This window comes from Accipiter gentilis, chromosome 19 (genome assembly GCF_929443795.1).
Source record: "Accipiter gentilis chromosome 19, bAccGen1.1, whole genome shotgun sequence".
Taxonomy (NCBI): domain Eukaryota; kingdom Metazoa; phylum Chordata; class Aves; order Accipitriformes; family Accipitridae; genus Astur; species Astur gentilis.
The window spans coordinates 21319123-21334354 of NC_064898.1; the positions used below are offsets into that span (position 1 = coordinate 21319123).

Sequence of the window (15232 nt, forward strand, 5' to 3'; positions counted from 1 at the left end):
GCAAACAGTCTACCTGTACTGACAGGGTATAACGCTTGTGACTTCTAGAGATGGCTGCGGGTACTGGTCAGTTATGGGGGCTGGAAACAAGCACCCTGGAGGGTGGTTTTCTGATTACACGATCTTTGCAGATTTCTTTCCAAGTTAATACAAGCGTATGGAAACAAGCAACTCTTTCCTCTGCCAAACACAAGTCACTTAGGAAAAGCGATGCGATTAAGATGGATATGTGGCTTGGCCTTGGGACAACACTTTGGTTCCAAAGCATCTTAACTAGATTATTTTTACGCTCAGACATTTTTCTTTTATGATACTATTTAAAAAAAAAAAAAAATTGGGCAAATCATCCTGTCTTCAGGGCATTTTGCAGCCACTACACGCAAAAGATCACCTCAACAATTCTTTGAGAGGTACACCCTGGTGCTGCAGACCCCGCCGTGAAATTCAGGCAGCGAAATGCAAAATCAGGCAGTGACTTAACCCCACGCAGCCAGCCAGCCACCCCCTGCTCACACAACTGTTTGCCGGGTGGGTGGCTGGGCACAGACTGTCCTAGTGACACACAGGAGGTGATATGATCCCTCTCTTGCTACAAGCAAACTTATGACTTCCATTTACACACATTTTCCCTTTGCACCAAATGCGCTGACCTGTATTTTGAAAACTGGGTCAGAACAAGTCAACCTTTCCAGTGCAAACAGCTCTCAGTGGAGTTTCCCAACAGCTTTATCCCACTGCAATTGTTGGTGTCTTCTCACTCCTAAGACTACAGTTGACAGGCTGTATTTGGACCTCAGCATTTATTATATATCCTCAGAGCAGGAGTCCAGCAGTTCCACCTCTCAATGCAAGGCAATGAACTATTTAAATTGGAGGCACACTTAACCAGCAAATCTTTAAACAACAGCATTTTACATTTCCCTAGGAAGGTATGCTATGGGTTGAGAGGCAGTATGCCTCAGACTTAGCCATTATTCAGTACAGCCATGTTTACACAATACTGCTGAGAAGAGAGCGGAGATCTTAATGATATCGGACTATAGGATGGAAAGTCTATAATGCAAGACAACAACCAATTCTGACTGGATTTTGGAGAGTTTGGAAAGCTATTTCTCGACTACATGGAAATCACCGTGACAAAAAGCCTCTGAAGAGGGATTTCAGTCAGTTCCCAGAAACAAAAGTGAATCCAAAACAAGTATTTCAGATCGGAAGGGCCGGTGCCACGAGCTGTAGCAGGTTTACTCCAGCCTCCTGAGCTAATTCTTTATTTAAGTTTAAAAGACAGGACATAGACTGCAGAAGAAAGCAAGCAGGAACTTCAAAGCCATCTGAAGAGACAAATTACTAAATTTAGATCAAGTGGCAGGCATGAGACACTATTAAGTGGCAGACTTGAAACACTGTTAATCTGAAGGAAAGAAGGGAAAGGGACAAAGAAATTCTCAGGCTGAGGAGAGAACTTGCAGAAGACACTGATTTCCAACAGGAAATACTATATAGCTTGTCTCCACCCATCACTTCAGAAACCAACAGCAGAAAACAATTTTCTTCCGTCACAAGAGCAAATTAGACTAAGAGCTCTTTTAAGGCAAATGTAAATACCTAGGAATACCCTTCACCTGACTTCAGAATAAGCTTTTCATCATCATTACTACATTATCAGTTTGGACCATCCAGCCCTACTTGAAAGGCTCCATCTGTGAAGCAAAATATCTGGTTTTGACTTTCATGAATAAGAAGCACCACTATAATCTTAATACTCAAGGAACCCTAGAGGAGCAGGGATATTTCCGTTCCAGGAAAGAAATTGCTTTGTTTGTGATTGTCCCCTGGGGTTACACAGAGGCCACTTGGAGGTAATCCCTTCCAAATAACTAAGTTGATCTACTTCAGCATAATAAGATATATCACTGCTTGATACTGATGGCTTCTGCAGTAGAAGTTAGGTAAGCAACCCAGAAAGCTGCTAAAACATGAAAAGACAAATGATACACAAGCTACACACAGGAACAACAAGAGCAGAGGACAAAGATTAATTCACATGGCTATTCCATGAAGGCTCAATGAACACCAGCTGCATTCACATCAATCTTTAATAATAAACATTTCCTTTCACTTGTAACAGGACTATAATCACTCTGCTAGGCAAGTGATGCCCATTTCACAGGCTTTGAGCACCAGAAGGAGCAAAGCCCATCTGCCTTGTTTGCTGCCTAGTTAATTGCTGGAATAAAACCATTATCCAGAACATCACCACCTCTAGTAAAAAATATTCTTCTTTTTCTCCCCTTCCCCTGCTAGTGGAATATAAAATAGGAAAACCATTATGCTCACCACTCCATCTATGCTCCTTTCATTACAGAACTTTTAGGAATATCTTCCAACTATTGCAGTCTTATTAAAGAGCAAATGTAATTTTCAGGAATGGGTTTCTTTTTGGTTAAAATACAGGTTCACCATGAAGATAAATATTTTTTTGCCCAGCAAGATACATAAGAGGACACCAGACATACATACAGAAAAACCTTGTATATCTTATAAGTAGTTGCCTTAGTTAACAGAGAGATGTCTCTACATCACTCTGAATTGCAGCAAAACCCAGAGAAAACAGCAAGTGCTTGAGTAGTAAGGATCTGAATAGTGGCAAATGAGCTCCCTTTTCAGGCAGAACTTATGACTTTGATATAGCTTTTTGAGAGATGCAATAACTAGGATCCCATCAGATGATTACATTTACAGTATTTTTTTTTTAAATTTCTGAACAAGGAGAATCAGGAAGAAAAGCGTGCCATTCCAAAATCACCATGATATTGAGACGATGAACCTGCATTATTCCTTTCTCAAATGTACAGAAAAACAGGCTCATTTGACAGGAACGATTTTTGCTCAAGCAAAAAGCTCACTCAAAGCAAAAAGCCCACATCTCAACAGAAAGCTTTGCCAACTATGCCATCACCTGTTACACTACAGCGAGCCTTAAAAACCCATCACATGACAATCAATCTGCATTGATACCTTTCAAACACCAGCTTGTCTGTTTGTACAGCAAAATAAGTTTCCAAAGCATTACACGCTATGTGTTTTCTTGTATTTGAGGACTAAAGCCACAGTGAATATCAATCCTACCTTCAAAGGAGAAATGTGTGACTGTAAGACATATCCATGGACATTCTCTATTTGAGACAAGTTCTTCTCTGACACATGAACAAGCTCTGGGCCTCTCACTTCGTGGGTTAATCGAGGCAAAGTATGATCATGTGGAGCGTCCTCATCTTGATAACGATATTTCTAGAGAAAAAAAAGATAGCAAGGAAGAACAAATAAGCTTTGAGGAGGCAATGCACATGTATGAATGTAAATATGGGATAACAGATAAAGTATCAGACATTAGATAACACAACTCTCAGACTTCCTAATCTGTTCTGGAGAGAATACATCTTTTTTTTTTTTTAAACTTCATCAAAGAGAGAAAATGTGGTATATCACACAGACACACAAAACTTTCACCCTCAGATAGACATCTGAGATGAACTACTGTCAAGGGCTGGTACAGAAAAAAAAAAAGACACACTGATCACCTGAACTGTAGCATCAGGTCACATTTCACATCCCCACATGAATAACTGCACTTCTATAGCCTTTCTCTGCAAAATATTTGAGTCATTTTCCATTTAGCACCACGTACTTTGATGCTGGAGAGCACACATGCGCTTCTACAGAGCCACGAGCAGGCAGGCAGAACATTACCCTCCAGTAAAGTTTTCTCCTTACCCTGAACACTAATTAGAGCGCGAGGTGTTGTAACTCTCTGCTCCAAGGAGAGGCAACATAAGAAGCAGGAGGTAAGTGCCTTGTCTGAGATCCAATACAAAGCTTGTAACAACCAAGAACATAACCCTAAAACCAAAATGAAATTACCAGACCTGCCCTTCAGCTGTGTCTTGTAGAGGGGCCGTTGGAGCTGAGTGGAACCAGCTGGAACCGGCTGTGTCTGGCAGGGGCAGGCCTGACCTCTCCTCACAGAGGAGGCCTGCAACCCCCCGGCTGCCAGCACCCGGCCTTTTGTACCCAGCGCACATACACAGAGGTGTTTTGAGGAGAAGGCTACCAAACGAATTCACATGGTGTAAGGCAGCGGTGGGGGATGTTGCGACATTACGGCAGGGAGCGGGAGGAGGAGAGCAGAGCGTGACTGGGAAGGGGGCTGCACGGGTCTGTGGCAGTAAGGGAGGCGCGGGTAGTGTCATTGTAAATGCCGTTTTCAGCTGACGGGGACATGCTAAAATATTGCAGTAAGCAAAATCAAAGTCGAAAGACAAAATAAAAGAGTAAGACGTATTTGGATGGCCGTATAAGAAAAATCAGAAGTCTTAAGTTCAGGTACTCTCACAAGGACGTCGTGAAGCAGGCCTCCCTGCTGGCCCTCTGTTTCACTTAGACGGCTCAGCTCTGGGGTGTTACTTCATTTACTCATCCCTCCAAGGGAAATCATCCCAGTTTATTCCTGCCTTCACTCTCATGTATGGAAACGGTTCAGCAGTTGCCAGGTATTTTCAGAATGACATGATTTATTCTCGTCTTCTTTTCTGGGATATGCCTGTAACTCTTCACGTATTCACTTTTCAGATAACGTGATTAATGAATCTATAAAATGACTGGCACCAGACAAGTATTATTTGGGCAAGAAGCCATCAGTCTAAGAGATGGTACTCCAACCAATGTCACATTAAAGGCTTGGCACACAGATAATTTAAGCCCCAAGCAATCAATTAGTTTTTGAATCCAGTGAGTACTCTTTCAAAAAAGACAACTACTCAGAGACACCCTCTTTAAAGTGAGTCACTTGCTAAAACGTGATTAGGAGAACTAACTGCAGAATACCAGAGTCATCCCATCTCCCCAGGAAATGGCAAAAATTAAAATGTCCAGTGACAGCTTTCCAAAGAGACAAGACAGCAGTGGCAGAAGCCATAACAAGCTTTGGCCAGATCATTCACGCAGCTTTACAGTTCAAGAAGCAGTGTAAGGTGGCATTAAAGAAAGAACATCTCTTTACATCCATCAGTAAGTTCTTTCCCCATCATCGCACTGCAGTGTAGCTGTTGCATAAATGAGAGCCAAGGCCCAGAGGAAAGTGGCTCACCCTGAGCCCTGTGCTCCCAAAAAGCAGAACGCTTCTGTGTATCTCCACTGGTAGACTTTCCCATGAAAACCTATGCTTCATAATTAAAATTGATCATTTTATCCAATAACTTCACACTCCCCTAACAAATTCAATAATATCCATGTTCATAAACTGGGAAGTTTACAGAACAGATTTCCACTTTTCCATTTGCCTTTATCTCCCTCCGACCCCAAGCCCTGCCTTCTCATTCTTCACAAAGTATGAGAACATTTCTGGGTCAATCCTGTTATGCGTTTGGCTCATGTTCTTAGCACCAAACTCATTGATTTTCATACTTCTTTCCTCCCACAGCATCTCTTCACTGAAATGCTTTCAGCTGTGAACCAAAACAGCTTGACACAGCAAAAAGCCAGTGGTAAGGCTGAAAATACCAAACCAGAATTGAGAGTCTCTTCCAGAAATGCCTCATTCCTCTTCATCACTCTGTCCTGATGGGGTCCTGCAAACGTCCTTGAAATTACCCCATTCCATAGAAATGAGAGTTTTCTCTAAGGGTTAATTTGAGTTTCTGGAGGGAAAAGCGTGATTGCACGGAAATGCTACTCTTCATTTGACAAAAGAACAGGTGGATGTCTTATGATAATTAAATTACAAATCAGTGCCTGCTGCTGACAGGGTATTGTACGCTGCCAACTAGCATCAGATATTTAAAATCCTCTGTAATTACCTATAATGGGGGAGTGGAGTGCGCTGCTGTGAATTTTTAATATGAACATGCGTTTCTGTAAGAGATCATTCTCTCTACAATGTGAGATTATTACAGCATCACTTCTCCTCTCGTCGTACTGTCTAAAGGAGAATTTTTAAGGCTGTTTGCCAAAGATTTGTCAGCTAAACAGGACTGAAGATATGAATCCAGTGGAAGGGAATGGTCAAAAGCCTTAAATATCAACAAAGCCAGCTTTCAAGAAAAAAAAAAAAGTAAAAAAAGAGTGGGAAGTTACAATACAAGTTATAATAGCCACACTTCTGCATTGGCATGGAAATACAGATGTTCTTACAACCTATCTTTGACAGACTGTCAGTTAATTAAGATGGTTACAAATTTGCCATTTGATTTTGGGCCAGAGAGAACTGGCTTTTACAAAAGCCCTCAGTATTTTTTGTAGTTATCATTGGTTTGCTTTGCAGAAAATGCAAACAGAACTTTTAATTTTAGATCAACTCAAATTGACCTGTGTCCTGAGCTGCTGAATGAGGTCCTACTGGAGTTGCCACTCAAAAGGACATGTCCCTGTTCTTCCCTGGCTCTTTGGCTGGACCACACACCGATACATCACAAATTACTTCTGCTTGCAATAGGTGGGCTGCAAAAGGAGGAAGCGAAGTGTTTCAAGTCTTGAATGCTATTCCTGTTTTACAGTCCTCCTCAGGATGGGCCAGACTTCTGCACCTCTAGAAGCTGCGGGTCTTCATATAACTCACATAACTTAGAGACCACAGGGAAAGGAATTTCTGCAGAAGATTTCCCACAAGAGAAAACAACCTCTTACAGGTCCAGTTGTCCCATCGCAATCTGGGGATAGACAAGGTATGCCGTTGGGTCCTAATGCTACCTGCTCCTTATCCCTAGCTCACTCGCCTTTTCCCTCAACCCAGGATTTGAGCTACTTTGCAACTCGCACGCAGATTAGCCCCACTGCTAGTCATCTGCTGCAACCTTGACATTGGGAGCTACCTTTGAACAGGTCAAATGTCACCCACCTTTGGCACGATATTAGGTCCTGAATTCAATAAGCTGGATTTGTTCACAGTTTTAGCGACAGGCAAAAACTAAAACCGTAATGGACTTGATCCATTTAGACAAAAGTTTAATCTACAAAGTCCCATTAAAAAAATGTTAGTGCCACTTTTGTCTCATGTCTCATGTCTCACTTTTTGTGCTCATTTTTTTCAGTGGTCTTCAATGTATTGAATTTTACTGGCACTGCTCTCCAAAGGCAGCAAATTTCAATGTCATACAGATGAGTATCTTGAGAAAACAAACTTTACAATTTGCACACACAAGTCCTTGGGCATTCATCCAATCATGAGTAGAAATAATGTTACTCATCCAACTGATTGCAAATGAGCAACACAGCTTGAATTCTGAATATTTGCAATCAATCTATAGAGTAAAGAGAGAAAAAAATACTTTTCTCATTATATAAAATGGAAGAAATCACAATCTGCTTGCCAAGAGTGTGGAAGTAGATTAAGAAGCTTAAATCATTGAATAATTATACTTATTGTGAATGACTTGCTCTTTTGCTTATCAAGTAGATTTCTAACAAGTTTGTCACTGTATCACAGCAACACCTTTCATCTAAGAAGCCTAAAGAGCTTTACAAGTGGTAGTCAAGTCTGATAACATCCTGCTGAAAAAAAGTATGTTCATCATCTAAAGGTGCATAAAATTAGGCACAGAAATACAACAGCTTGCTCAAGGTCACAAAGAGAACCAATTAATTAAGCAGTGGTAGAACTCAGAAGATTTTTTCAGTCTGCTCCTCTAAGCCCAAGACCTAGTGCAACTAGACTGGCTTTAATAGTAATAATAATTATTAGTATTATTAAAAAACAAGACTGCAGGTTGGTTACTACCATTACAATTTATTTTTACTTTTTTTGGTTGGTTGGTTCGTTTTGTTATTTTTTTCTCTCACAAAGGTTCCGGGAGACAGCAGACCTTCTAAGCTCAGGACTTAGGTTTTTCTCTGCATCAATGTAATAGCAGCAGTGCTTTGTGTAATTTATATTCTGCTATCTCTGAGAACCACATAGTGTTTTTTAGAGGACAAGAGGTTTCCTGTAAGAACCAAATTGTTTCACAGAAGGGCCACTATCAGCACTGAATACTGAGAACTTGCATAGCTCTTCCATTCAGTACAAGAAGTTTCTTTTTTTTTTTTTTTTTTCCCCAAGAGGGAAAAAAACCCAAATATATGATTTATTCTCTCAGTTTACTGAAATAAGCAGGTATTTGCCCATTGTAGGGAATATATGTCCAGGTTTTTTAAATACGCAAGTATAATGTAGTGGGAAAAATAAGCTTTCAGCATTCTCCTCATCTGTTTTTTTGCAACTCTAAATAGTTTTATTTTACGTGATGTAGAAGTGAAACGGACATTAGTCAAAGTACCTTTCTTGTATTAGCTGGCCGTAGTTGCACGTTTCGCTCACAAGATGGCACAATAACCATCGAGTTAAAGCATAGTCTCGCATTAAACTACAAAGTGTTGCAGGAAATAAGAAGTAGCTATGCAATGTCATAAAACTTCAAGCGATTTTTATTTTGAACTGGCCTGGTACAACAGTCTTAAAAAAAGACGGTAATCTTTTATAGTAAGTACATATAAATAGGTAATGATCATACACAAAGCTGGCAGCTGGAAAAAAGTCTAACAGTACATATAAGCATCGGAAGTTACAGGCAAGTAGGAACCTATTGGTTTTTGCAAGCTTTAGCATGAACAAAAACACTATGTATTGACACGGTTGAGACTAGCCCAGAATGCTGCATTCCTCAAGGAATTCTAAATCCTAATTAAAACCGCCTGCATGCAAATCTGTACCATGAGGTATTCAGCTCCATATGCTGCATCGCATTTTGGACCTGTTAACAGCATCAGTTTAGCCCTCTGGAGGTTGCTACTTGCTTTCCAATAATTTAAAATAGATTTTTAACTTGAAGTACCAGTGTAAAAAAAGACACTCTAAGAGGGCGGCTATGCTAGTATTAAATGGTGAATGTGGCTGCAGGCTATAAAAATCAGTAACTTGGAAAAAAAAAAAAAAAAAAAAAGGTCCAGCTAATACTGATTGTTTATCTAAGTGGAGCAAAAGAAAGACGTGGGTGAAACCATACAATTTATCAGCACCAGGCTGTAGCCACCTCTCCATCCCTTTGTCCTGCAGTAACTTCACTTGCATACTCCTTTTTATAGTTTTCAACTCTTCCCCTCAAAAGATTTTTTTTCTGGTATACCCACGTTCCCACAGCCACTATAGAAGTCTTCATGCCTCGTTAGCTGCCTCCTTTGCTCCTCCGTTCCCCCTGCAGCACCCTGCACATCCCTAGAAGCACTGTCCCTGCTCCCATTCCCTGATCCCTTCAATTCTGCTGCTGCAATTCCCCAGCATGAAAGCACTGAGCCTCACAAATTCTCCTTTTCCACTCCTCGCCTGATCTGAAGAACAGCTTCTGGCACGGGGCGGCTGTGCTGAGGTTACTACTGAACATTTGGAGAGACAGAGCTGGCAAATGCTGCCAGTCGCCGTGTCTCAGTTTCCCTGCCAATAAGCCTGCGGTGGGAATGCAGCATGGCAAAACAAACACCCCGTTTTTATAGCAGAAGATTACGAAGTAATCATGTAATGTAAGAAATAAATAATATATTATTATTGCCTGAAACAAATGATACAGAGAAAGAAACAAAAATCACAGAACAAATGGCTTGGCCCTCATATTTTTTCTATACCAAAAATACCAATTTTCATTTAGTCCAGCTTCGCTCAGCACATGACACAGCAGGCCGTTTGTGTTTTGCAGCTGAAACCCTTTCCCCAGTCTTCACACTTGGGTGCCCTACTTAGTTGAATTTATACAAAAAAATAGGACTTCTTTTCCTAGTGCACACTGCTAGTGACTTCTTCACAGTTATCTAACTATAAAAATTAAAAAATATTAGCGATTTGTACTGCTTAGTTTTGCATGTATCTATGTACTGATTTCACGCTTTAAGTATGTATTTTCATTATATTATTTGCCAATGCCCTTCCGAGCATCAGTCAATAGAATAGCACCTACTGAGTTACTCCAGAGGATAACCAAGGTTGTCCCATAATTCTGTTTCTTAGCCCTCATGGGTCTTGAGTAGATGTAGTTGTGGTGGGCTTTTGGCCCCTCAAGCCTGCCCAGTTTCATAGTTCTAATCTGGGACGCGGCCTGGCTGTTAGCACCTGCTGGGGGTCACTGTGGAGAGCCCGCAGATTGAAGGGATGCAGGGAGAGCATGCTAATTCCACTGTTAATTATGTTTCCCCGAAAGGTCCCACTGAAGGGGGTCTCTAGGGAGGGACAGCCTCTGGATATAGTGTCTAGCTCTGTAGCCTTTCCCATGATGCCCATGAGTTCATCATATGCCCGAGTATCTCATGCAGCCTCTGGGTATTGTTTTTCCTGATAGCAGCACTAGGCATGGGTGGCTCTCCACCTCCTGCATCTGTCCTATGCAGCCCTGGTCCTCCATCCTGCTCCTTTACTTGTACTTTTCAGTTATGGATCAAGATTAGTCTTTTTTACAGGTTTGTCTGAACCTAAGTTATGCACTTATGGAGCTCCCACTCTCACAAATAGGTGCGTCAGCTCTAGTGGAGGAGGCAACACAGGAGCAGGAAGGAAAAGTCAAGGAGAAGCAGAGTAATTCCTTGAGACAGCATTACCGATAAGAAAAAGATACATGAAAATATTACCCTGAGTCCTTTCCTCTCTTGGATACATACATAATCCAATGCAGGGAGCTTTACATGTCAATGCTAAAATAAGCCAAGGGATCTATAACATGGAATGGCAAATCCAGGGAAGGCTGACTTGAGATTTCTTTAGAAATGGGAAGGAATAGAAAAATCATCAGAACAGGGACTAGAGCAAAAGGGGATAAAGACCAAAGCTCAGGTGGTAAGAACAGAAAAGACAGAGAACTCCAGCACCTGTGCTGCTCTGGTGCTCGAAAATAGTTGTGAAACCCCTAGGGAAAGCATTTGTTTTACCTCCCTCCAGGGCTAGTTTGCATAGCAATAGCTGCTCCCAGAAATTACGTGGCAGAGGCCTATGGCTGTGAAGGTGGTGGCCTTGCCCCATGCTAGGTTGTGTAGACTTTCCAGCTAGGGCTGTGGGAGAGTAATTTTAAAATTTGACCCTTGCACTGCTCACACTTTCCTATTTCCCAGACTTGAGTATAAGTGTTCTCACTGGTACCCTTGTTTTTCTGCAGTCCTAGGTCTAAATGAAATCTAGGAGGAAAACTAGACTCTGCTTTTCTTAAATTAAGATTCAATTCATAGGTTAAAAGAAAGATAAATCCACAGAGAATAATGTTCAACAGTCAAGGAAGTATAATTTCCTCATGAACCCTATCACATTCACTGTGCAGACAGGACAGTCCTTTGGGAATTAATTGCATATTGAAGGACACAGGAACTGTGTGTCTGTGGGATTCCAGTATAATTTCTTATAGAAATTGTAGAATTCTGGGCAAAGGCTATATGAGGCAAAAGCATGATCTCGGGCAAAGAGAGGCAAATGCTATTGTAGATAACTGTTTCTATTCTTGCTTTTGCCACAGAAATCTTACGCAACTCTAGGCATTTCACAAAAGCTAACTTTCTACAGGTGTAGAACTGAGATATTCCTCACTTTGAAAGGTCTTGGTAGGCAGAGATGGCCACTTTTTGCAGAGGTGCCGAGCATCATCACCTTCAGCTGAAAATAGGAGGAGTTGGGCTTTGTGCAGAAAAAACCACAACGGAATCCTGTGCCCTCCAAGAAGTCAGTCTAAGGTAGAATTGGTATCAGCTGACTGGCCACCTAAAACGTAAACTTCTGGTATAAGCAGGTCAGCCACGTTCCCTTGCTAATAAGTGGAACATCACAATATTCTATGTATATTTATCAAAGAACTGCTCACTGAAGGCATTTTTTCTCTCCTTTTTTCCTAACTTGGACTGAAGACAACTTAGGATTTAAGCATTTTGAATGAGACAAATTTCATTCTTGATATTGCAAACTGGGCACAGAAAACAGTGGACTCATTTGATCTTAATTGTTTTGTTAAATGAGTAAAAGTTCTAATCACATGGGGATATTGTGAAAATAAATTCATTAATGTTTATGAGATACTTGGATACTGTGATCAGGCTCAGTATGACAGGAAAATCCATGAAAAAATAATTCTGTAAATGGCGTAGAGTTTGAAGAGCATGCGTTAAAAAATGCACGGAGACATATGTTGAATGTAAAATACCATATGAAGTACCACTCCATATGATTAAAAGAAGCAGAGGACCTGTGAAAACAAAAATAACTGTGTAATTAAAAATATATTTGAGTTATATTATAATACTACTTTACAATATATGGCCACAGAGGGCCTGCAATAAAATTGCTTAGACCATCTTAATTCTTGCATTTCCTACATCTGAGTGGTTAACTTTATAACCCTGCCATCCCTTAACTGTTCTTTGAACACAATGTATACACACATAAAAAAACCTCATAAACTTTAATAGCATTCCTGCTTCTTCTACTGTGAAGGAGGTATAGAGATAAGTACTGAATTTTTCAGTGTTTGTGGAAAACTGGCTCTTCTTAAATAAAAATACAAATGTTCTGTGTGCATAAACTTGAAAAATAATCTTGCTGTTGTCACTCTGATGAACCCAGACCATTAGCTCTCAAGATAACATTCTTTTTATACCAAACCAATTTTTGTTGGTGCTGAAAAAGTTATTACAAGCCTCAAATATCTACTATTTTTATCAGTATCCTCTTTTAAGAGCTATGCATTTTTACTAACAAAAAGATGGATTTAGTAAGTTTTTACATGGTGTTCAATAGGCCAGCAAAACACATTTGTGTCAGGTGAATTTGCATGTGCTTGACACCTGTAAGAGTCGAGATCAACATTTCTAAAGCAGGGACTTACTGAAAAAGCACCTTTGGATTTTTGGGTCTTAATCCTTCTACAGCCTTTCAGTACAGCATAATTGTGGCAAAATAATCTGCCTCCCACAGACTTTAATAAAGGCCTGGTTATGGCGCAAGTGAGCAAAGTAGCTGTCATTATAAACAGAATACAGAGAAACACGAAGCTATTGTATGAACAAGGGATTATTTGCTTTACTGAGGCTATCACCAAAATCAATATTTCCGCCTTTTCACCTCTCCACAATCAGCCTAGTTCCTGATCTAAGGAGTTTATGGTTCCAAGGGAAGCTCCTTCAGCTCACTGGTCTGATGGCAACACATCAAGGTAAAACTACTCCCAGGTCAGGAGCTGGGCAGGAAGAGAGTATCCCATCAAACTGCACTACCTGCAGGTACACCAAGTTTAATGTAATGGGAAAATCTCTTGGGTTTACATCCTTTGAGCCCACAGGGGGAGTGAATCCACCACTCCTTGGGTCGTACCTCACGTGAAATGAAGAGGGAATAGCGTATCATCATTGCCATTTCTTCTATTTAAAAATAAACTAACGAAGGGATTACACCTGCATTTTCTGAAGGGTCAAGCAAGCCTGTCAGCACAGCGTTACTTAGTTTTTCAAGACCCATAGGGCTTAGCCCAAACAAGGGCAATGAGTGGGTCATGGTGAATAGAACTGCAGGTAGCTAGCAAAATTGCAGGAAACAATGGGATATATGCACAGATTTCCACTATCTTTAGAACTGTTTTTAGACCTAGGCACCTAAAATTTGCCTTTGTCTTATTTGGACAGATAAGCCTTTTTCAAATTTGAACTTAAATGTGAAAATCAGCCAGTACTTACTCTGCTGGATGGAGACAATGATTCTCTGTTGGGGCTATTGTTATTTTGGGATCTCCTTCCATAGTCATGTTGGAAAAATAGGCATATTTTTTATTTTTAAGTGATCTGAGCACTCACATTTTAAATACGCCAGCTGGGCTCTCAGTCTCTGCAAACATAAGCTACAGTCCATGCCTAAATGATCAGGCATTTGTTTTGTATCTCATTATAGTGTATATCTGGCAAGGTTAGTAATATCTGAAAAGTTCTTTAGCTGAAAAATGCTATAAAAATTCACATTTATATTATATTGCATAGAAGATTCTCTGGGCAGCAGACAATGATTTAGACGGAAATTTACTACCAGTCCATTGCATTTTCTTGAAAATCAAGATTCTACATGTCTTAGCCTGGATGCCCCAAACTTTATTGCTTTTGAAAGTTATCACCTGACTCTTCTGTTGGGTACAACTGTTGTGTCTCAGTGTTGTGTCTGCCTATCTTTGTGCCGAGTTCTATGGTATTTTGCTCCTTTCTTATTGATGAGGTTTTTTAGTAGTTTTTATAGTTGCAGAAACAGAGGAAGACAAAGGGGAAGGCTGAATGCTTTAGAAGTTAGTAAAGCTATCTCTGAAGTAAAACCAAATTTCTTTCTTGCAGACTGATCTTACCAATGTTCAAAGCCATCCTTCTTTGCAATAACACTAGCTTAATTAAAAGGTTAAATCCCTACTGCATTCACTAAGAATCCTTATTTGAAAGAGTCTAGATATTGTAACAAATTTTTTCAATTTCTTTAAATTTTCCGCTAAAGGAAGTAAATGTATAAAATATCACAAAGAAAATAAAATCTAAATTCTCTTGGTCTTAACAACTAGTTTTCAGGAAGGCTGCATAAATGACTGTCAGCTGAATAACAATGTCATGGTACATTTTCTGTTGTTCTTAATTATTAGAAAATGAGGACAAAGCAAAACCCATCCTGGTTAAAATTAGATTCAGCCCAGATCATAAGGCAATCATGAGGCACTGTTAACTTTGAAAATGAAAGACATGATTATAAAATGATACCCAAAACAAAAGTCACAGACAAACCCAAGCAAATAGCTTGGTCTAGACACAGCAGTTTTATTATTAGACAGAGAGGGTTTTTTAAGTCCTGACCCAACAAACAGATTGATTGATTATATAAATAAATATTTTCCAGAGCTTTATATGTGCAGTGGGCCAAATCCTCAGATCTGCAACATCCATCTGGGAATACAGCCTGTTTAGAGCTATTTGATTATTCATTTTCCATCTTTTTTAGTACTTGATTAAGTGTTAGGTGGATAGCTAAAGACCTATATCTCTGTATGTTTTCTGATGTAGTAGCAATGTAAACTCCCCCAAATAAAAGTTCTTTTGTAAAACCCACATCTTTTTCTCTTCATAAACCACCTTTACAAGAGCAGGCAAGTCACTCTGCATTTTCTGTCAATCCTCTGCTACTCAGCTGATAATATAAACAAGGAAAACTATTTATCGAGTCTGGAGC

At 40.1% G+C, this 15232-nt stretch overlaps 1 protein-coding gene across 16 annotated transcripts in view; it reads right to left on the reverse strand.

Annotated features, from left to right (window-relative positions):
* DLG2 (discs large MAGUK scaffold protein 2) overlaps positions 1-15232 on the reverse strand; it is a 1018327-nt gene that overhangs the window by 557116 nt on the left and 445979 nt on the right. For all 16 annotated transcript variants that reach the window (XM_049823421.1, XM_049823420.1, XM_049823428.1 and 13 more), the window contains one exon: positions 3130-3291. In XM_049823421.1, the coding sequence (XP_049679378.1) occupies positions 3130-3291 (162 nt within the window). The remainder of the gene's footprint in view (positions 1-3129; positions 3292-15232) is intronic.